Source organism: Stegodyphus dumicola, chromosome 10 (genome assembly GCF_044657685.1).
Source record: "Stegodyphus dumicola isolate Sdum_Otavi_A_Nest chromosome 10, ASM4465768v1".
NCBI lineage: Eukaryota > Metazoa > Arthropoda > Arachnida > Araneae > Eresidae > Stegodyphus > Stegodyphus dumicola.
The window spans coordinates 124529242-124554278 of record NC_140777.1 but is presented as its reverse complement, the minus strand read 5'-3'; the positions used below and the strand labels follow the sequence as shown (position 1 = coordinate 124554278).

Genomic DNA, 25037 nt, shown 5'->3' with positions numbered 1-25037 from the left:
AAAAGTGATGAAAAAGTTTGAGACTAATAGCCCTTTCAGGGTAGTAAATGTGTATGATTATAAACAGTCATTTAATAATTGTCAATTGACTGTAATAAACCCATAGAATTATAACAAAAGAAAAATTTTTTGTGAACTTTTTCCATGACCCACACTTTGGGAACCATTAGTTAACTAATACACCAAATGTTCAGTGTGTTTCCATTTTCTGAAATTGCATTATTCAATTTTATTTCAGGACTTTTGTACATCTTTTTATTTTATGATTACATATTATTCAAGATTTTTGTTTCTGTTATATTAATATAATTGAAGCTGGCATATTTGAATTAGTTGAGCTGTTAAATACAGTGAAATAAATACAGATGAAATTAAAGGTTTTAAAAGTAAAATCAGTCTTTATTTTTATTTATAGTTATTGCACTTTCTTTTGCTATATATGGAGTTCATGAAGAACACCAGTTTGATATCTATCTTCATGCAGTTTTCATTACCATTGCTGATGCTTTCAGTTATCTGGTTGCAGAAAAGATTAACTGTTACCATTGTTTCAAATTTGTGAGTTACTTTCTACTTTTTAATCTTTTTACATTGTTAAAATATTTATTTGTGTGTAAATAATGGTCTTATAAATGTTATCTCTTAAAATCTTGGACGAGAAAATTATTATTAAAGTTTTTAATTATTAAGCTCTTTTTCGAGTGTTTTAAAGTAGTAATATTATATTGCAGGTATGTTTTTTTGTTGCTATTGGATTGACAGTTGTAAATTATTTCATGATCTTCAAAGCAACTACTGCCACAGACTGGACTGAATTTCGAATAATTGGAGCATCGGAGTCCCTTGCAGGTATATTCTAATGTTTGTTTTCCTTTTCAATATCATGTTGTGGTAAATGCAAAATCTTTACATTTGTGCCGTAAAATCTTTTTACTATTTTACTATAATTTATAATCTGGGTAGATCTAATGTGGTAATGATGGGAAAAATGAAATGAAAAATTTACTGCTATTTTCTGTTTGCTGAGCAGTGCAGGATTTACGATACTTTTCCATTTTGCTGACGCAAACAATAAAGTCTGTAACAATAAATAAATAAAAAGGGTACAACCGATGCTAAACGGAATATCCTCGCTGGTAACATTTTACGCCTCATTTTCAAAACAAGTTGCAGCCATTTCTTATCAGATTGATTGTTTCTTTCAATACTGGCATACAATTCATAGAATTTTTACCAGATAGTACAATTTTATGCTCTAAGACCATTCGTGGTAATTAAGTCAAGAAGCATGCAATCACTCCGCTCACCCGAAGGCAAAAATATAGAAAAAGCAAAGTCAAGGGTTAAATTCATTAATTCTAATAAGAATGCACTAGCAAAGAAAAGCACTGCGGTTTTACATAATTTCTAAGTAAGCTATTAGTACTAATTGAAATAATTCTTTCATTTAAACTTGTATGCCAAATTAAGATTTAACTTGAAATTACTGTAGATAATTACTGAGAGAATTACATTTTTGTAGCATAGTTTACGTGAGATGAGATCACTTGGGGCACGTGATATGTACCACGAAAGCATAGTAAATTCTTAATGTTTGTCTTTTTACAAAATTTTAAATGATATTAAAATGTTTATGCCTTCAAAATAAAAATATCTTAGAAGTAACAAATGTTAATACTTGCGCCGGCGAAATGGAAATATACTGGATTTACGTATAAGCTACACAAGCTATAGCTGAGGGCTCCCCACTCTGTTGGGGGGGGAACCCCCCAAAAATTATAATATACTATAAATATAGTATAAGACACTTATAAAGGGCCCCATATCTCAAATATCTTAGGGCCGTATCAAGTTTAAATCCGGCTCTGTTGCTGAGTGCGCTATAGAAAACAACATACCACTTTTGAATCTCATTTTATCATAGTCATTCAGTGGAAAATTTCTGCTTGATGGTGACTAGCCTTTTTTTGTAAAATAACTTTCTTAGGTTTTTTTTTTTTTTTTTTTTTTTTTTTTTCTTTGTATCATAAATGCATTTTATTTTCACTTTAGGAGTTCAGTTGGTGACAATTTAATACATAAAAACAGAGGTTTAAGGACTTTTTTATTTTCCGTATCATAAAAATATGATTCTCGTTACCATAATAATAGTGCAAATCATTTCAAAAGTAATTTTATTTGTATTTTAGCAATATAATAAATTATTTTGCACTATTGATGAAATAAATACTGTTACGGATTTGGCATTTAAGTAGCTAATGTTGGTAGAATTATAAATTAAATGGTTTTATTCTCCGTGCAGTGCAGCGCGAGACAAATATTAGGAGAAAGCTAAGCCAGGAAATTAAAAATATAAATAAATATCTCTTTTTGATTTTGAGAAAACACCAGAAAATTCTCGCGCATTAAAAAAAAAAGCTTAAGTAAGCGGCATGAAAACCCTCAGTTAGTTAGTTAGACAGTTGTTGTTTTAAGAGTTTGTTTAGAAAACTGCTCTTGCCGACTGTAGCAAATTTGCGGATTAGGTTTCTCTAGCTGTTTTGAATTAAGTTCTGTTGAACGTTTGAGTAGTTAAAAGATAACTACTGTGAGATATTGTAATTATGTACGAATATCTAAGAAAGTTTAGGCATTTTGTTTTATTTCTTGTGATAATAATAAATTTTGTGCATTCAATTCATAACATACCCATGTGCACGCAACACTTTTTGGTGACAGCGGTGGGATTTGAATGCCAATAACAAGAGCGTTGGAAGAACAATTAAGGCAGTTGATATCAAGCCTTTGCCTCGTTTAAAAAAGAAATGAAGGAAGAGATGAAATTGCGCTAAGAATCCGTTAAAGCAGAAAAATGAAGACTGTTTAAGAAAAGATTGAAGCAGGTCAAGAGGAAATGAAACGAGAAATTACCAGCGCAATAGAAAACAAATACGAGGTTATGGAAGGCAGTATTGACACAGTTGAAAATAAAGTTGGAATTGAAGAAAAGGTTTTTCCGGTAATAGAAGAGAGAGTTTCTGCTGTGGAACAACAAATTGATGACGGGGTTAATGCGGTCGCCAAAGAAGTTGATTTAAGGAACTTCATAGCGACGGCAAGGAGCAATCCAGATGGTTTTAAATTTCTACCCATGCCTGCTCATCCCTCTCTAAATGATGGGACTCTGATGATCTCTCATATGATGGAACGACCTCCTGGCAAGTGTATAAGACACAATTTTTTATAGTTGTGGATGCGAATGGACGAGATTCCCAAGCTAAGGCCTGTCATTTCTCCGCTTCTCTGAGAACAGATGCTGCAGATATACTTCAGACTCTTCCGGAAAACCGAAGGCTAGATTTCAAAGCTTTGTCTGGTGCGTTGGAGGTGCACTTCGGGAAGAGTGTTTAAAAGACTACAGCAAGCTTCAATTAAAATCCCGTCAACAGAAGAAGCCCACCGAAACACGTCAGGAGCTCGCTACAGATGTAGAAAGGCTGTCTTATCTCCCCTTTTCGGAGTGCCCGACAGAAATAGGGAAATCCTGTCTCTGCAATACTTCATCAAGGCCATCCGGGTTCCTGAAATATAGAAAGCTCTGTGAATGGTGGATGTGAAGGAGATAAAAAGCACTCTGTTGTACGCCATGAAATACAAGGCAGTTCAGCAAGTAACTTGTAGAGATCGCTACCCAGTCAGAGCTGTGCGAGTCCACAAGCCAGTGGGTCGATGGCTCGTTTAGATGATTTATCCAGACAAGTCGACGCTTTTATACGGAGTAGGAGTGAGAACAAAGTGGCTCTAAGTTGTTGATGTGGTAGTGAAGGTCGCCTAAGATGGAATTGCAGACCTTCTCAGGGTATGGAAAATAAAACAGATGATTTTATCAGACAAGTCAGTGCCTTAAGATGGAACAGAAGTAAGAAAGAAACCAGTTCTAAAGTACTGGAACTGCAGTGTTGAAGGCCTCGTGCGAAGGAACTGCAGCATATCCCACAGCGCAGAAAATAAGACAGACGAGTTGAACAGACAATTAAATGCCATCGGACGAAAAAGGAGTGACAAGAAACCAAACTGTGGAGCTGAAGGCCATGTGTGAAAGAACTGCAGAGCACAGAAATTGAAAGAATTTCTCAGCAACGACGCATGAAACAAATTAATGACCATATTGAGGAATGGAGGTTGCCAGATGATGAAAAACCTTGTTTTAAAGCACTCAAGATTTCTACAGTGAGTGGCAACAGTAACGGACTGTCCATCAATGGGCATATCGGTGAAGTTCCTTGCAATATGATCATTGACACAGGAGCTAATGTTACCATCATTTAAAAAGATTTAGCTCAACAGTTTAAAGATAAACTTATTTGGACACCATCCTGTGTTACCCTTCATAGTGCATCTGGTGATAAGATCAACATACCTGGGAAGTTAAATGTGAACATCACATTTGGAAGTGCCGCCTACTATTACATGACATATGTGGTGGATATTACAGATCCATGCATACTCGGATTGGACTTTTTAAGGAAATATAATTTTTCCTTAGACTTCAAAAACAACAATCTGTTCTCAGCATCTGAGGACATGACTATCCATCCTCAAAAGGGATCATCGCCTGGAAACGCCAATGTCTCATGTGAAAGACCCTGCTCAGAAAGCTGCCAAAATCATACTAGGGTCGAAGAGAAACACCGGACTACCTGCTATTCTCCATCCCAGATGCTTTTCGGTCGAGACCTTTGTTTGCCTTGTGACCAGCTGTTTGGTCACCCTATGGATGTGCCTTCATCGCCTGAGGAATACATCCAAGATATCCAGGCCCAGTTTGAAGGGATGCACCATTCTGCACGAGAGCGAGTCAACTTGGTGATGGAGTAAGTAAAGACCCGATTGAAAACGAGCTGCTGGACATGAATTCGACGAAAAGGATTCTGGCCTAAATTCAGTGACCTTGGGATTGTCCATACACAGTTCTAAACAGGCTGAATGACTTCGAGGTTCAGATCAGTAAGTCATCGAACTCTAAACCTAATGTCGTTCATTATGACAGGTTAGCTCACTATGGCCTTAGTCAACACCACCTAGAACTAACTCAAGGCCACGGCGCGCAGTTCGTGACGTCACTGCAGTAGGGATACTTTCGTCGTCGCCAACTTTAAGGGTGCCTTCTTAAATATCCATTTGACAGGCTTATTTAAAAACTGAAATTTTTATATTTAATTCTCATCGTTTATAAATCTGGAAAATACCTTGCTTTCATTAGAATGTGAAGAACCGAGATTTTTATTTTTAGAATGTTTTCGATACGAATAACTAGAATTTTTAATTCCATTAAAAGTTATTACTGATGTTACTAAATTTAATCGCTGAGAAACTCTTGTTAACGAAAGAAACTTCACACTTAATGAATCGGAATTTTATTTGTACGCAATAATTAAACAGAAAGACAATTTAAGACATGAAGGCAGGATATAGATCCTAAAAAATTGAGATAAATTCTAACTGATTTAAATTATGAAGCTAATTTACCTGGAATCATGTAGCAACATAAAATCATTAGTTGAAAACAAATATAATTAATCAGAGATGTTTATTGGTCAAGGGTCGTATTAATTATACTTACAACAATTTATGCCTTGACTAATAAACATCTTTGATAAGTATAAGTAATATATCTTATTTTTGACATATGTTGCCGAATAATAATAAATACTCATGTTTGAAACAAATAACACTAAGCTTGCAACGATTTAAATAAGTTTTTATAATTATTTGAGACATTAGGTGCACAGAGAGAATTGCATATTATTTTGCATTTTAAATGGCAAATATCAAATCTCTGATAGAGGTCTGATATAGATCTAAATAGCTAACCTCTGATCTTTACAGGGAAATTTTATAACATGGTTTAGCAGTATTGTGTGGAAGGCAAATGTAACAAATCGTAAACTGGGATATTGAACACAACAAATGAAAAACACTATCATTGCATTATTACTGCCGAATAAAATTACTAACATATAAATGCCCTTAGGATGCACTAAATTATGCAGTACAATTCGAAACAATTTATACAGAAATACTTTAGATAATATGTATATGCTTATTTTCAATCAGTCAACTAAAAAGAGGAAGGATTGTTTTCAATCAGTCAACTAAAAAGAGGAAGGATAGAGGAAAAGAAGAAAATCATCGAAATTGTCTTTGCAGTCAATTCAGAATTATTCAAAACTGTCTGTAAACGGGGAACGATAAATATTGCTTTTTTTTATCACAGACTGCATTTCATCAAATAAAAATGTATGGCATAATATTTCATAAAGACTACATTTCTATCTTTAGAAAGAATTTAAATTGTAGTCTTTATGAAATATCATGCCATACATTTTTATTTCCATACGTATGTATATGCATGCGTATAAATGTATGAAAATATATTCGATTTCTTTGAAAAAAAAATTGCTTCGACATACTGCTATACAAAATATACAATTAGCTACCAAAGATGAGCATAACCTTTGAATTGTCCGAGGGTGAGGAGCCAAAATACACCCAGAACTCCTTAAAAATTTATAAGCATGGGGTGAAATTGTACATAAAATACTGAATAGTATCATACTCTCTGGAGAATACCGTAAGTTTTCTTTTGGATGTATTAATTAATGTTAATTGCTCCCTAATGAATTGTATGGCTTTCTGCTTATTTTCATCGTATTGTTCTTCAATATTTTCTAAAGTTTCACAAACAGAATTTATTCTTAAATTCTGCACATCACTTTTAAATTCATACGACAACAAAGCGTTTAAAATAGAAATAACCTCATCTACATTGCCAACAGATGCTGGCAAAGTTAAATTATTAAATTTTTTAAGTTCAGTTTTCCCAATGTAAACTGAAAGTTCAAGTTTTTCGTTTATTAATGCTGAAATATTTATTTCAGGGCACGGTGTTAGCTCAATAATTAAAAAGATAGCTTCCCGTGCTCTTTTAATACAGTTCCACAAGCCAGGTAGCTTTTCTTTTCCCATCTTATCTAAAAATTCAGAAAAAGAAGAAAAGGATTTTTCTTTTTCATTCGTCTGAAACTGGGATATACTTTCAGTTACAGCCCACTGAAGATTTTTATTTTCTAGCCTTTTATGACATTCATCTGGGCTTTCTCTCACGATAAATTCCCTTGAAATATATTTTGGGCAGTTTGGGAAAATACTAGGAATCGCAAAACGTTTTAATTTGTACCTCGATAAGGGAGCAGTCACCTTCCTTCCAGTCCTTTCATCAACGAATTCTGTACATTTTGAAATGTCCTCAGAGTGAAAATGAAGGGCACAAACCTATCAGCAAGAATTTGTATACATTAAGTTTTTCGGCTTTAAACTGAGCATACATTATTAAATTTCATTAAATTTGTAGCATAAAATAATACAGGTTAGGTTATTTTAATTATGGCAAAGCCTCGAGGGCTATCTGCCTAAGGGGAGGGATGCCTTCATGGAGGACTTTCTAAGGGAAACTGGCTCGTATATACGTTACACATGGGGAAAACACCCATGCAGCCAGCCCGTTGCAGCAGGCCACTAAAATAATATAAGTTAATGTTTATTCACGACTAATAGAAAGAAAATCCTACTTATCTATTAATTGTATAAAGTGAAACAGGTACTAGTTTTGAAGAATAATGTCTAATTAGATAGAAAATTCTTTAAATAAAGTGTTGCATAAATTTAATTATTTACTTACAAAAAATACGAAACACTTGTATGCAAAGATTGTTATAATCGGATTTAATTATCTAAACTAGAATTAAATACAAGATTTTGTAAAACTTCATATTTAATGATTTATGTTATATTAAGTGAATTTTAAGAATATCAGGCATGAACTCACAAAAATTTAAATAGCGTATTTTTTCGCATTAACATCAGAAACAAAATTGGTATTAGTTACAGAGATATTATCAAGATTTTTCAAGGTCTTCGGATTTTAATAAATACGCTGTTCCTGTGACAAATGTATCGAGATATTTAAATGCAAGCATTTTGCAACATACAAAATGTATTTACAATTTTGAATATTTATTAATCCTACATTTAATTGAACTATAGATTGAACGATTAGCATGATGATAAACAGTACTATCTGCTATAAATTAAATTAATAGTATGATTAAATCATCATACTTATATAATCACTATTAGACTTACAATAAGATTAAATATGTTTACTTTCTATAAATGTATGTACTCGATTTAGTTTATGATAATTATAACATACTTAACACAGAAGCACTTTTTAAAGCACAGATAAGTATAAACTTATTCATTAAAAAAAAAAAAAAAAAAAAACGCAACTTACCTTCGAAAATTTTGTTGGCTTGAAATTGCTTCTATGAATCGCCTTTATCCATTTATTTAAGAATTCTTTCTCTTTCGGAAAAGAGAAAACCTGTACTTTTGGACCATTTGGATAGTTCCCTTTGCAGTTAGGTACACAGCATGTGTAAACCATATCAAAAATTTGAAAAACAAATAATAAAGTGGAATACTTATAATATAGAAATATCTGAAAAAAGAAAGAAAATGTCGACTGTTCTTATGGACGATTTCTGACCAAGTGACCGTCAAAACTCCGGAAATCCACCCACCACAGTCCTGGGTGGGGAGAGTTAAATGAAATACAATCCCTACTAACACTGACGTCACACCTCCACCTGAGAAACGCGCCGTGGCCTTCAGTTAGTTCTAGGAGGTGTTGCCTTAGTACGCAGTGTAAATAATTGTAAATAGTGTAAGACCATGGTCCTTTTTGTTTCTAAATGTGTATTTGATTTGATTTGTATTTAGTATTTGATAGCATTTGATTTGTATTTAATATTTGATTTGCTTAAATTTAGTTATTGCATTTATTGTTCATGTTGTTTGTTATTGTAATGTAATGTTTATTATTGCATTTATGCCTTAGTTGTAAGTTTGGCTTCCTGTCCAGGGATTGTACTGCCCGGGACGTGCAGTCCTTGTGAAGGGGAAAATGTTATGGATTTGGCATTTAAATAGCTCATGTTGGTAGAATTATAAATAAAATTGCTTTATTCCCCATGCAGTGCAGCATGTGATGAATATTGGGAGAAAGCTAAGCCTGAAAATTAAAAATACAAGATCATGTGCATTTAACATTTAATAAATAAGTATCTCTTTTTAATTTTGAGAAAATACCTGAAAATTCTCACACATTTTAAAAAAGCTTATATAAGCGGCATGAAAACCTCTCAATTAGTTAGTTGGGTGTTGTTTTAAGAGTTTGTTTAGAAAACTGCTTTTGTTGTCTGTAGTGAATTCGCGGATTAGCTTTCTCTAGCTCTTTTGTTAAGTTCTGTTGAATGTTTGAGTAGTTAAAAGAAAACTACTGTGAGATATTGTACGAGGGCCATCCAGGAAGTAGATTACGTTTCCGTCTGTGTCCACTAGGGGCGGGGCTAGCGCGGCCATCTTGGGGTCAGAGCGTTGCGCAGCTCAGTCTGCATCTAGCCGTGCTAGTGAGAGGTTCGTGCTGTGCTCCGTTCAGATACTGTGACGGTTTGAAATGTCTGCGTTAATTGAAAATCCCGCGAGCTGCGAGGTGCGCTCAGTAATAAGGTTTCTGACTGCAAAAAACTGTAAACCGATAGAAATCTATCGGCAGCTTCGTGAAGTGTATGGGGACAACATTATCACTGAAGGTGGAGTGCGTCAGTGGGTCATAAGATTTCAAAATGGCCGAACCAATGTTCACGACAAAGATCGAAGTGGGAGACCCAGCATAGTGACCGCCGAACTTCTCCAAAAAGGCGATGCTAAAGTCCGTGAAAATCGAAATTTCACAATAACGGAACTTTCTTTGAGTTTTCCGCAAATTTCGCGAAGTTTGTTGCACGAAATCATCAGCGAAAAGCATGGTTACCACAAGTTTTGTGCAAGATGGATTCCAAAAATCTTGACAGAGGACCACAAAAATCAGCGAATGGCTGCAGCGTTGAACTTTTTGGACGCTTACCATAAGGATGGTGACTCTTTACTCGATCGCATCGTTACTGGTGACGAAACATGGGTGAAACATGTGAACTGTGAAACGGAATTGCAATCAATGCAGTGGGGGCACACAAGTTCTCCCCAAAAACCCAAGAAATGCATGCAAACAATGTCGGCAAGGAAGATGATGGCGACTGTTTTTTGGGACAGAAAAGGTGTAATTTTGGTGGACTTCCTGGAAAGAGGCACTACAATAAACTCTCGAAGGTATTGCCAAACTCTCCAAAAACTCAGAAGAGCAATTCAAAACAAGCGCAGAGGAATGTTGAGCTCTAAGATCTTGTTGATTCACGACAACGCCCGGCCCCACACGGCAAATGTCACTCGTAAAGTTCTTGAATCTTTTAAGTGGGAGTTGTTTCCTCATCCGCCGTACAGTCCCGACCTGGCACCGAGCGACTTCCACCTATTCCCAGCAATGAAGAAGTGGCTGGCTATGCAGCGTTTTGATGACGACGCACAGCTGCAAGAAGAGGTAACGAAGTGGTTGAAGGCGCAGGCGGCCGAATTTTTTGACGAAGGAATTTCCAAGCTCGTACATCGCTACGATAAATGCCTTAATTTGTATGGTGACTATGTAGAAAAGTAGTATTTGAGTGTGGCTTTCATCTGTATATAATAAAATTTGTTTCCTATACTTTGTTTATTTTTTTATTCCAAAACGTAATCTACTTTCTGGATAGCCCTCGTAATTATGTATGAATATCTGATGAAATTTAGGCATTTTATTTATTGTGATAGTAATAAATTTTGTTCATTCTTCATCGGACTTGTGCATTCAATTCATAACAAACCTGTATGCACGCAACAATACATTTCAAATCTTTTTTTTTTTTGTTATAGAACAAAATTGGTGTTAAAATCTAAACATAAGGAATATGTCATTAGGTTAGTCTTTAGTTTTCTGTACACAAAGAACTAACATAGAATAATGTACTTAATTTTTTTATCTATAATCTGTCTTTGAAATCAAGGATACTGTGGTAAGAAATAAGAGCAACACATTTAATTTAAAAGTGGCTGATAAGTAACTTGCATGTCAATTATTAAATAATTGTTCAAATGTTTTTTGCTCTTTATTCTGACATCCCCACTGAAATTCACGTAACTAAGAATCGAGTAAAGTACTTGCTCATATTTATACAGAAAAATGCTTAGTTCTGTAATGGAAAATATTCTGTATTTCTAACATTGTAGAATATGATAATTGTAAAACAAATATTAGTTTCTTTGTATGCATTTCTGCATCAAAAACTAAAACTAGTGATGGAATCATATGGTTATATATTAACTTACAGACCTGTCTGTATTTCTTTTCTTTGTTTTATTATTTAATTAAAAAAATGCTTTTTATATATATATACTAATTTGCATTTAAAAAAATCACGTAGAAACAATTTCTAAAACTTTCCAAGCTTAAATATCCTTTCAAGCTGAGTGTTAATATTATTTAATAACAAACATTTAATTTGATGATTTGATACCAGTAAGTGTTATTCTTGTAATTTAATGATAAGGTTTCTAAGGTATTAGATTATCATTGAAAGTTTCAGAATAACTTTTTTCAGTACTTGCGTATTAATCAACCACCTTGGCGTATTTTAGAAATCTTTTTTACCGAAGAAAAAGAATGAAGTCATTATTCAATTTAATTGCAAAAATTTACTTATTATTTATATAATTATTATTAAATACACATTTTGCATTCTAATTAGGTATTTATCATGAGACCACTCAATAAATCTTACAAGCTGATCTTTATCTCTTTTGTTGTGGCTGAAATCTCATAGCAGTCACTTTTAACAGATTCAAAACAATTGTTCTCTTTATTCATATAAAAATACTGTATTTCTGCCAAAATTTTACCTGAGTTCTTCCCTTGCTTGCAAATTACACAAGCACACATATTTAAATCAAGTTTAAAACAAAACATATCATTATTTGTCTTTAAAAATTGTTAGAACAGAATGAAAAGAATGCATACAAAAATGGCAACGTTCCCAAATTGGAGAACTATTATGAGTATGGCTACAGGAAAAACTGTTAAATGTATGGTTGCCAGAGTTTGACCCATTCTGAAAATTTGGCGACTTCTATGAAGAGTGGTTGCGTTATATGTAAGTATTGTTCTTTTGTTAAGATTATTATTTTCTGATATTTCTAAAGGTATTTAAAATAAAAATATGCATATGCAGTACAAGGTCTTTAATCTGGATGTCCGTAATCCGGAGTGATCTATAATCCGGACCTCAAAGCTACAAACTTTCTGCGCATGCATAGCGTTTACACATGCACATAATACATTTACGCATGCATGTTTAATGTATAACAGATGGTATAAGCTAGGCTAAAATTATCTATTTCAGTTAATGTTGCAGATTACGTTGTTTCTTAATCTTCTAATTGGATCTGGCTTATTATTTTTTGCTGACTGTTAGAGCAATTTTATAAAAGGTAAGCTTGAACTTTCGATTATGTCAAAAAGAGTTTCCGATTCTGGAGCTGCCAACAAAGCAAAAGCATGTTTCGATGTCCATCAAGCAAAAAGTGGAATTGCTGCAAAAAATGGATAAAGGCATGAAGAAAGTGACAGAGAGGTTAGTGAAAACGAAAAAATTTCGATTGATAAGTTAGTCAGTATTTTCGGCACAGCAATTACAGGACTTGAACAGCGGGACTTTGTAACTGAACAAGAAATTGTGTCTGTTTATAGAATTAAAGAGAAAGTATTAGCACATACAACAAAGTAACTTGAACAACTTACATTGAAAGAAATGTTTAATAAAGTAAACATATAAATATAATTTTTTTTTTTTTTTTTTTTGTAAATTTTGATACCCTTTAGATCACAATTGCTCTTTATTTCATAAATTACGGTTTCATATTTTTAATTTTATAATTTCTGCATGCCATATTACCAGATTTAAATTGATGATCTATAATCCAGAAAAACCCCTAATCCGAAATCACCGAAGTCCCGACGAGTCTGGATTAAAGACTTTATACTGTATAAGTGATCACATTTGGAGTTTGGATCTTTTCTGCCATCATAAGACAACATGGCATTAAATTTAATTTTGTCTAAACATAAAAAATGTCATTTAGGTTAGCTATTTCAGGAAATAATAAAATAATATGTAAGTACCTAGAGAAATCAGTTGTGTAGGTATTTATATATTACCTTCTTGACTATGAAACTGCTTCTAAGCAGCATAATTTAGCTCCGTTTATGGGTAAACATGACGTAGCAATGTGCTTATAACGTGTGCTTTTATTTGATGTAACACTGATTCATTATCAATAAGTCAACGTTTGTTTACATGAAAAAGACTATAAATTAACTATTATTGCTGTACATTTTCCTTGGATTTTGAAAAAGAAAGTGATTAGAATTTGGAACCTGCCTTTTACAGAACAGCAAGTAGTGATTACTTTCAAAGTTATTGGATCTTACCATAAAAGAGGTGTGTATTAATAGACACAGTGTGGTACTTTATTTGAAAATCGTTAAACAATGGCAGTGCAAGAGTTTGAACTGAACTTTAGTTAGTTTTCTTATAATAGTTTTTGTTTATTCATTTGCAAGCTATTCTCTAGATTCTGAAAATATTAATGTGCATGCTATATGCATAATTTTTTTATATTTGTAAATATATTAATTTAGATTAAATATTTTATATCATATTTGTGATATTTTATAAGATAAATATCATATTTGTGATATTTTTAGTTGAAATGTCCTATATAATTTAAATTTTTTCCTCTAGTTATGTACAAGAAGCAATGTGCATTTTTAGCTTTACTGAAGTTTGATGCTTTATTTGTGGTATGTATATTTGTGAAATTCTTATTCAATTATTAATGTCCCAAAATTTCATTACATTATTAAATGTATTGTAACATATTTTGCAGTATTTAACAAAATAACAGATGATCTTAGTAAAACATAAAATTTATTTTTAGTTTACAGAGATAGATAATTTGAATACAGTCTTTTAGTTACAAATTTTTCATGTGTCTCCTAGCTGGTAAAACTGCAGAATTTTCATTTTAAACAATTTCTTACATTGTTGAGCAATGGTTACATCATACAAATATGGCATTACCACTTCAATAATAAATATATTTATTTGTTAAATAACAAAATATTACAACCTCTCTTTCCCTCCAGGCAAACTTTAATTTATATTTTTATAAATTAAAGTTTACAATTTTTTTTCAAAACAACAATATCAACAAAATGCAGAATTAAAAGTCCAACAAGTAACATACACTGAGGAAGAGAGGAAAGAACAAAATATTTTTTTTTTTTATCTATATAGAGAAACAAATTATTTAATCAGGCCAGGGAGTACAATTTAATGCGTCTACATTTTTATGGTTTTTACCACTTCGATGAAAGACAGTGTAATTGTAGGATTGTAATTCTAGTGTCGATCTCATAAGTCATGGATTTAGACTCGCATTATTTTTGAGCCAAACTAGGGGATTATGATCGGTCATCATGAGGAATTTAGTATACCTGTCTACATAACATTACATTTTCTTTAGAGCAAAAATCATGGTGGTGCATTCCTTTTCTGTGGTAGAGTACTTTGTTTCAGTTTCTGTAAACTTCTTACTGAGGTGTAATACTGGATGTTCATTGCGTTGTTCATCTTTCTAAGCTAAAATGACATCCATATCAGAGTTTGAAGCATCAGTTTGCAAAATAAATGCATTATTGAAATCAGGTGAGTGTAACAGAGGCTTTTGCAGTAGTTTTACTTCTTCAACAACTTGCTCTTGTCTGTTTAGTTTCTTTAAAAACTTCTCCTTGACTTGTATCTCAACTGCAGAACTTGGCAATTCGTCTAGAACTTTTAACTGAAAATCGTTTAATTTTGTCAGTTTTTTCTTGTCAGATTGCTGCTTGTGAGATGAACTTTTGTTCTTATCTGTTACTTGCATTCTCAGTGAATATGGCAACTTGAGTATCCTTTATCATGTTTGTGCCTCTTTGCCAAGTTTTCTGACATGTGCTTAGATTCTGAACGTATTTTTAATTTCTTAGCTTTAGAAGCAACTTCACGAGTTCTTTTATCAGATGTTCTTTGATCTGCTGTTAACAAACTGTCAAACACATCTTTGCTTTTTGGAGAAGAAAAGAACTGGGGAACTTGTAGGGGAATGATCACACACATTATCCATAGAAGATGAATCACCAGGTGAGTAAGGTGAGTTAACTTCCATATCAATTACTTGAATTTTCATACCAGGAGATGAATGCTTAGACTGTCTGTCAGATATCTGTGAAGCATTGATAGAAGCTTGACTATTAGAAAGGTGAGTATTGACCAAATTACCCTGAGTTTTAGCACTGTTATTTGTTTGGATCTGCATCATTCTTCTTTTTTCCTCATTTTGGTGTCTACTTTGATCTTCTTCACGAGATCGTTTTACTTGAGGTCATGTTAAAACACCATTTATTTTTTATAAATTTAAGAATGATTTATCTTTGAACAATTGGGCAGTTTTGTTACCCAATACATATCTGCCGGAATCATTTGTAACAACTGCTGCCTTTGTCTTTATATGACCAAGTTCACAATTAATTTCAACTTCCACTAACAGTAGATACACTAAGTGATCATTTAAAAGATATTGTACTCAGACGTGTTCTCCAGTCATTTTTGTGTTATCTATGTATTTTCGAGAAATAACATCTACTGTGGCTCCTGTGTCTCGAAGAATAGGCATTTCATACCCATTAACTAAACCATTAATTGTGTATGTCTCTAACAAACCATCATTCGAAGATATCCAATTTACCCTTTCATTTGGTTTTAAGTGAGGGCACTGAAGCTTAAAATGATCGTGTGACCCACACTCGAAACAACATGGTCGATATCTTTTGTCATATAAATTTTCTTGGTTCTTCTTTTGAAACTGACTTCTTTGTCGGTGATCTTTCTGATATTTTGAATCATCCCATTTATCAGAATGCTTAAAATGAGGTGGTTGCTCTATTTTTTTCACAAAATTATCATAACGATGTTTAATTTTTCCTTTGTTAATTTCTCAGTCTCAGTTCCTTTGTTAATTTTCTCAGTCTGATATGCAGAAAACTTTGGCCACAAACTCGGCAATTGGTACTAGCAAACTTGTTCTCAAAATTTCGGCAACGTTCTGGAAATAGGAGACCAGCACCATCGAAATTGATAATTGTGCTCCTAATTTCCAGTTTCTTGGTGGGACCTCCAATTTTATAAGACTCTAACGTATTTTGCAGTATTTAATAAAATAACCGATGATCTTCTTAGTAAAACATAAAATTTATTTTTAGTTTACAGAGATAGATAATTTGAATACAGTCTTTTAGTTACAAAGTTTTCATGCGTCTCCTAGCTGGTAAAACTTCAGATTTATCATTTTAAACAATTTCTTACGTTGCTGAGCAATGGTTACATCATACAAAATAGCATTGCTACTGCAATAATAAATATAGTTATTTGTTAAATAACAAAATATTACAGTATGCATGTTTTGCTACAAAATTAGATAGAATGTCTGTTCAAAAAGTTTTTAGGCAAACGGCATTAGCCCAGAAGGGCTATTAATTTCGTTTTGACATTTTATGTTGGTTCACTATAAACAGAGAATCACTTTTTAAATTGTAGCCACCAAATATTAGAGTCTTGTATTATATTTAAAAAATTCAATAATGAAGAATCTGCATAAATGTATGTATGTTTCTTGCACTGTGATAAAACAATGGTACCTAGAGCCACCAAATTGTGAATAATGTACGCCTCCACCCAAATATTGGCATCTGGAAGCCCAAATAGATATACTCTTTTAAATATTTTGTGATATTGCTGTTGAATTGAATTTTATGGTTTAAGTGCAAAGAACAAGGTATTTAATAAAGAAAGGTAACACACAAAATGTTAAAAAAAAAATGCCCCTTTGGGCGTAAAATAAAATATGAAGCTTTCAGTTTTTTTTTTTTTTTTTTTAAGAGTATGTTTTGTTGTTCATTCTTTCTTGGACACATTTAAAATATTTTTTCTCTAATTTTGGTTTCTTACAATACTTAGCAGTTAATTTCAATATGTCCAGTTTGATTATTAATTACCATGTGTATTTGAAAATAATTTTAATTCTAAAATGATGTAGAATTTTACAATCGAGTATTTTTGTAAATGAAATTGCAAAATGAGAAAAACATGTTATATACAATAACAACAAATAGTAAATAAATACAAGTAATTAGCATATCCATAAATTGCTTAACTTCTACTAGTTTTAATAGCCACATCTTCTAATAAATGAACAATTTCAATTTAAGGCTGTGTGCACTATATTGGTAACAGGTGAAATAACAAGTGATGAATAACATGAATGATAAATAACAGGTGAAATGTCAGCAGAAATCACAGGAATACATTGAAAAGGTATATATTCAATACCTGAATCACTTTTCATTTTACCAAGAAATGTGGTGATTCTTGAAATATGATTTGTTGGTTTGTTTTGATGTTAAAAAGACAGGAAAAAAACTTTACCATACATATTTTCTACAAAAATTGTATGTTCAGTTATTTGGGATGCAAAAATTTCTGCTGTAAATATCAGACATAGAACTTTTTCTTGATAGTACACTATGTTGATTTTAACATCCCCCTCTCTTCTTAATTTGTATTTCCCATTATAACTTAATCCTGCAACAATCCCTTACTGAAATTTTCTTTGCATTGATAGAACCAGGTCCATATATTTTTTTCTCTTCATTTTCAATTATAGACTTTTTTCATTGCAATAATTGAGGTGAACCCATGTTTCTTCAAGGTTCACAATATATTTATCTCCTATGCAATTTTTGTAGAGGTGGCTAAAAGCTGATGCACATTGTTTTTTTTTTTTTTTTTTTTTTTTTTTAGCTTTTTTCTTTGTTAGTGGTCCGAATGGGCTATTAGTTTCAAAACAGGATTTGGTTGCATATGACTTTGTATGCCTGAATCACTTTTCAAATTGTTGCCATGAAATATTATCTCCTTGTATTACTTTTAAAGAAATTATATAATAAAGAATCTACATGATTGTATGTATGTTTCTTGCACTGTGAAGAAATGACAGTACCTAGGGTCACCAAATTTTGAATAACATAGTCCTCCACCTGAACATGTGCACCTGGAAGCCCAAATTTTGAATTTTAAATTTTATATTTCATGTTTTTTTTTAAACTGCATTTAAGTTTTAATGCAACTATTTGAAAGTGAGCAATGATAAAGCTGTAAAAATATATATATATATAAATAAAAATTAAAAAATTAAATTTTTTTTTTTTTTAATCCAGCCCAGGAGACTGTTTATCGGATATTTTTAAAATATGCCGTTTTTAAATATTTTGTGATTTTGCTTTTCAACTTAATTTATATCTGTGTGAAGAACTTAACACAATCATTAACAATAAGAAGACAAAAAAAAAAAAAAAAAAGTTTTGCAAGCCATCTTACTGAGAAAGTGTATGTTGATATGGTAAACTAAGAAAAGATTGAAAAAATGGAAAAATATGTGCCAACACTGAACCATTTCATTGGGAATTCTAAACATATGCTGCCTGTAAATTTTTTGTAACTTTGCTGTTGAATTGTATCTGCCATAAGTGTAAAGAAAATTATTCTTAATAATAAAACTAAATAGTCAAATGGGTTAGCGTAAGTAAGTGCAACAGCAGACTGTGAACTCGGCGGAGAGCTTAGGAAAGAAAACCTTAACAAATCCTTTTGGGTGACCGTTAAAGTCTGAGCCTTTTCAGATTTTTTTTTCTATTTATTTATTGTTGCTACAGATGTACACTAGTGAAATAAATTAAGAGAATTTTCATATTTGATTTACAAACTCAAGAACTATTGGACAGATTTTAATAAAATTTGGTGTGAACATAGGTTGATATAATACAAACAAAGTAAACATTCAACAGTTATAACAGACACACACGTTCGTGTGTAACACTCATGGGAGTCTGAAGGTCTGAAACAGCAGTTACAGAAGACACAAAAGAAATGGGTTAATAGGGGGTATGGCCCCCTCTTACAGCCACACAGGCCTCGCAGTGTGATGCCATACTAGAAATAAGGCAATTTATCAGTGCTTGTGGCAATTGGTCCCACTCATTCAGCAACGCTGTTTTCACTTCCTGGACGGTTCTCAGGGGGGTTGCTAGTTGCAGTTGCCCTCCCCAGAGCATCGACATGCTCTATAGGGCTGAGGTCTGAAAACCTGGCTGGCCAATCCATCCGAATACCCTCACTCTTGAGAAATTCGTCAACCAGAAGAGCTCTATGTGCCTTCGCACTGTTGTCCTGTAAGATGAGCTTGGGGCTCACTGCATCCCGGAAAAGGCGAACATAGGACTCCAAGATCTCATCCCTATACCTCACACCAGTCCAGAACCTGTGTTAAAGACGTGGAGAGGTGTGCGGCCATCCAACATGATGCCTGCCCAGACCATTACACTGCCACCGCCATAATTGTTGATTTCGTGGACATTGGAGGTTAGGTAGCAGATTCCTGGCTCTCTCCATATGAAAGTACAGTGGGAATCGCTGTTTAGGCTAAAACGGGACTTGTCGGTGAACATAATGGTCGCCCATTGCTCCGTACTCCAGTCACTATGCTGCCTGCACCATGCTAATCGGACTCTCCTGTCCGTAGATGTGAGCGGGACGCAAACAGCCGGTCTTCTGGCAAACAACCCTCTCTCATTCAGTCTTTTGGAAACGGTCATCCTTGTTACACAGGTTCCTGTGGCTGCATACAGGTCCCAAGAGAGCCGAGAAGCTGAAGCTCCTCTGTTACACCTCACTAAAATGGACAAATAGTGATCTTCTCTGGCCGTTGTGGCTCTTGGACGACCTTGCCCAGGCTTTCTCTCGATGAATCCAGTATCCTGGAACTATTTCCATAGGTTACACTTGACACTGGGCATTAAATTAAACTCTCTGCATATCTGGACTTGCGATTAGCCTCCCCACAATTCGCCACCTCATTCTGTCATCTAAACATTGTTGGTTACTCATTTTTTCTGTTCCCATGTGAATTTAACCAATTGCTGCAAGATAACACCAAGAAATTCACCAAGGTGTGCTAGCGAACACAATTCGTCTTACCCTCCACGCACTTATAAAGCCTGTTTTTCTGCTGTCTCCGCCTACACACACATGTACGCTTATTTATGTGCCGTACAAAATTTGTATTTTTATCTAGAAGCAGTGGTTTTTTTTTTTCCCCCTTTTAGTTTGGTTATTTTCATGCAGTTCGATAAAATATGCAAATTCTAGGGTCCCCGAGCGGTAAAGTCGCTGAACACTGGTAGTTCGGTTCAAGGTTCGAATCCCACGAACGGGCTGGCTGCATGGGCGTTTTCGTGGTTTTCCCCATGTGTAACGTGTATGCGAGCCGGCTTCCCTTAGAAAGTCCTCCACGAAGGCATCCCTCCCCTTAGGCAGATGGCCCTAGTATGCTTTGCCATTAGATCAGATTAAGAGAATTAAGATGCAAATTCCCTTAATTTATTTCACCAGTGTATTTAAAGTCTTTGTAATTGGTTTTTGCATTGGTGGATTTTTTCTTGTTACCAGCAACAATTTAACATCAGAAACGTTAGAAATCATATGTGTCTTTTTCAGGTCTTCTTTTCTTGTAGAAGTAATGATTGATTGTTTTTTCTTTTTCTGATTAATAATGTTGTGATTAATAATGTTTTGCAGTTTGAAATTTTAATACCATGTGTTTTGAAATGTTTTTCAAATATGGAATAGGAATATTTCTTTTTGGAATGCACAAAAACATATCTCTCAGTCTGCACAGCTTGTTTGCATGCAGCATTTTGAAAAAAACAAAGTGAAATACTTCATTTAAGAGTATCAGACAGTATTTCTTATTTAAAATAATAAGCTGTTGCCAGAAATTTTTATTCCCAAAGTCCCCCATTTTCTTCTTTTTTTTTTTTTTTTTTCTTTTTTTTTTTTTAAGAAGTTTCTTTAAAAAAAATCCTCTGTCATTTCAGTTTTTTATGTGCATTTCAAATTTGTGTTGGCCATTAGAATGAAAATGCATAAAACGATATGTTTTTTCTTCTCCCATCCTTCACTGCGCATACCTTAATAAGAATTTCTTTCAACATGGAAATAGTGGCACTTTACTGATAAATAATACTGTCTACACATAGCAAAACATAATAAATATCGACATATGCAAAAAATTGCAGGAAACAATGAAATCTACAGATAAGGGAGTCAGAGAATAAATTAATACATAGAGAAATTGTTAGAAACTAAAATTTAAATAAAAAACCTTCTATTTATTAAGCAAATTTATTTCAGTTATTGTTTTCATAACAAGCTGTAGAAAAAGGAAAAAAAAAAAAAAGATTTCTTATCTTAAAATTGTCTTTTAGTTATTATAGAAAACCAGTTTTTTAAATGTTTATAAAATCATTTCCTAAATTCGGGAAATCTGTAAAACCTCCTGCGAAATTCATGAGAAATCCTAGAAAGAAAGAAATAACATGAAATGAATATTTATATGTGCACATTTAATGCACATGAAAAGATGTGCAACTTCAGTTGGTATATTGCTTTCATCATAATTTCTTGTTCTTATAGGACTCCTAATTCTCTTCATTAACAATGGTAATTCTTTTCATAAAATTTTTGCACTAATTTACTCAATCTAAAAGTTCTTAAAAGATTACACTGTGATTGTTTTTCTGAGTCAGCAGATATGGGACAAATTTTGTGGCAGTCTGGTGCATGTTTAATTTTAGGTCTGAATGTGATGATATAATCTAATCCAAATGTTGCATTTATTGATTTCTTCAAAATATTTCTAGCTTTTTGCTGTTACAGAATTAGTAGGGATAATTTTGCTTTAGGATTTTAGACATTGCAGCTTGGAAAGTTTAGAAGGATTTGAAGGCAAGATTTATAGACCCACGATTCTGAAAGATTCCAGAAATCTGTGACAATATGAAAAATGCCTCCATGGTATTAACACATAATGGATGTATTTTACAGAAAGTTTGTGATGAATTTCTTACTTTTTGGAGGACGTCTGGAAGAACACTGAAAACGTAATATTTATATGTTTTACTTCTGATACTAGAATCTTTTTCTTAACAAGTTTGTTTATCTTCTCTTTATTTTCTCTACTTTTTACTAGGCACAAGCATGGAAAATATCAAAAATGCTTCTAATCTTATCACATATACAGGCATTATAAAAAGGAATTTTTTTATTAATAAAGAAATTTAAAACTGATACTTTAAAAGATTCATATAATATGTTTTAATGCATCATACACAGACCTGGCGCTAGGCATTTTCCCACCTGATGCAATCTCTGTGGATCCTAAATTCTGCTGCCTAGTGCCTTTGTAAATTCTGCTTCCAGTGCCTGCTCTAAATTCTAAAAGTTTTTCCATTTCTAGATTTTGTTGCTTGGTGTGTCACTAAATTCTAAAAATTCTGCCACACTAGCTCTGCCTGTTATAGAGCCATATATATTTCATATTTCTTCTGAATGTTCATATTGCTAAAGAAATAAAATTAGCAGTCTTTTTCTATACATTCTAAATGCATTTAGTTGTGCTAGAATAACAAATATCCATAATTATATAAAAAAATTCTAAAATGAAAAGGAAATGTGTTGAAGAAAACTAAATACACAAAGAAAATTATTCTTCAAATATATGTAGAGTTATTATTATGTAAATTACCCAGTTGTTCATGATTTCAGCCTTTATTATAATTTCTGATTTCTATTTCCTCATATGATAGAGTTACTGAGCCAGCTTAAATTAAAATTAAATTGTATAGTTTTTGACCTCTAGTACATATTTTCAATTTGAATTTGACTGTTCTTGTTTAATTACATTACCATGAGCTGTAATTGATTTTGTTAGCATCAGAACATGCCTTTACATTCTAAGACTTATTTAAACCTTTGTCTGACAGTGTAGTTACTTTCAGACATAGCAATAATTTGCTTCACATCTGTCTGGGGGTTTTGGACTATTTAACTTTTGCCAGCTCAAGTAAACCCTCATAGGTATATTGCGGAGAGTTTGAAAAGTTAGGAGATAAAGTATGCAGAAGCTAGTGAGAACAAAACATAAATGTTTTATAGCTTTTAATGTGTAATTATCCTAAAGAATCAATGTCATAAATTACAAATATTTTAAACTGGGAAATTTTATTAGATTGTGATTTTAATAAGGCTTTTTTAATGAATATTGTTAAAGGTAAATAAAACTTAATATTGGCTATATAAATCCATAATGATCAAGGTTATCTAACTACCCAATTTAATTATTTATAACTAACCTCTTACCCTAAAAAATTATCTTTGTATATTAAAGTGATGAATTTCATTAATCCCTACTGTGGTCACAAGATAAAACACAAAAATGTTAAAATTTATCTAAAACTTATTCTTTCTATCTAGTGAGACTTAAAATAATACAAAACAACTTATCACCTCTGGTGCTTTAGTGGCTTATTGGAACCTTAAAGTATATTAACTGGGTTACAACCCCTAGAACTCTACATACAGCTATGATACTAACTGCATCAGACAGAGTCCAACTAACTTTCAAAAGTTGCCAATTGTGCCTACACCAGGCCTTTCAAGTTTGTTCTAATCAGCTGGTCTCTCTCCTCAGGAAACCTTGAGCAAAAGCCTCAGCTTGGAAAAGTGAAATCACAGAACACCAGCGAGCCAAAAATCAACCATCGCTCCATAGATTGCTACATTACCATAAACTTACTTCACTGTATCACGAGTCTCGGTAAACATGTTTCCAGTTTGATGCAAAATGCTGTATTAATATGGTTCTTGTGAAATTTACTGGTCTTGAAAATGCTGGAAACGTACAACACACGTAGATAAAACAATGGAATATAATAATTAAATATAGCAAAAATACATTATAAACACTTTTTTTGGGGGGGGAGATTACTTTTGTACAAAGCCATGTATTGCATAATAGTATGAAATACTGTGGTATGCCATCCGAAACTGGGAAACTTTTCATATAGACTTTGTTATATAGAATTCTTTTTATATACAAAATACCAATCGGTTTAACTTTCTCTCTGACAAATGCTTATTAAATTTTCCAATTATGAAAATAAAATTAATCTATACAAAATTGTGACTGTAATATATATGTAATTACCAATAATTTATAAAAAAATCTATCCCAAACATCACATTTACATATTTTAATTTTAAATGAAGCTTTAACAATGTGGTATATGTGCTGTTAAATTAAAGCACTGCTGCTAATAATTACTGAATTATATATGAAATAAAATACTGAGTGAAATTATGAATAAATTGTTTTAAAATTGATTGTTGTTATTTGAGCTGAAAATAATCATAAATCACCATGTTTGTGTTTTTTTGGGAAGAGGGGGGGGTTACAGTCTTTTTTTTTTTTTTTTTTTTTTTTTTAAGATACCTTTATTTTAAATAAATTTTAAATTATTTTGTATTATCACTTAAAAAGTATCTATATATTAAAGTTATTAAATATTTAGTCCCATTTCCCAGTAATTTACTGTCCTTAAGTTTTCTTTGTTTTGTCTCTTATAGGTTATATGTGCTATATACAGTTTTCCTATTACTTTGGATTTTCCAAACAAGAATAACCTCTACCTCCTTCTTAGTTTAATTATCATGTATTCATTTATGAGTTGGTGCTGCGGCAAAGTTACAGTAAGTAAAATATTTCACTGAATGTGTTATATATAAGCATTAATATAATATATATTATTCAGATATTTTTAATTTTTGTGTACCTTTCATTTTTCTTAATTTAATCGTAAGTTATTGGTTAAAAAAAGTTGTGTGTCAAATGAATTAATATTTACATTATTTCTATTTATTTTTTAAATAATGGTATTAAAAATTAAAAGTCCCAGTATATTGCCCATTATTTAATTT

At 32.6% G+C, this 25037-nt stretch overlaps 1 protein-coding gene across 4 annotated transcripts in view; it reads left to right on the top strand.

Moving 5' to 3' along the window:
* LOC118204036 (uncharacterized) overlaps nt 1-25037 on the top strand; it is a 50316-nt gene that overhangs the window by 8951 nt on the left and 16328 nt on the right. For all 4 annotated transcript variants that reach the window (XM_035376356.2, XM_035376357.2, XM_035376355.2 and 1 more), the window contains exons 4-7: nt 416-558; nt 732-849; nt 13812-13870; nt 24687-24809. In XM_035376356.2, the coding sequence (XP_035232247.1) occupies nt 416-558; nt 732-849; nt 13812-13870; nt 24687-24809 (443 nt within the window). The remainder of the gene's footprint in view (nt 1-415; nt 559-731; nt 850-13811; nt 13871-24686; nt 24810-25037) is intronic.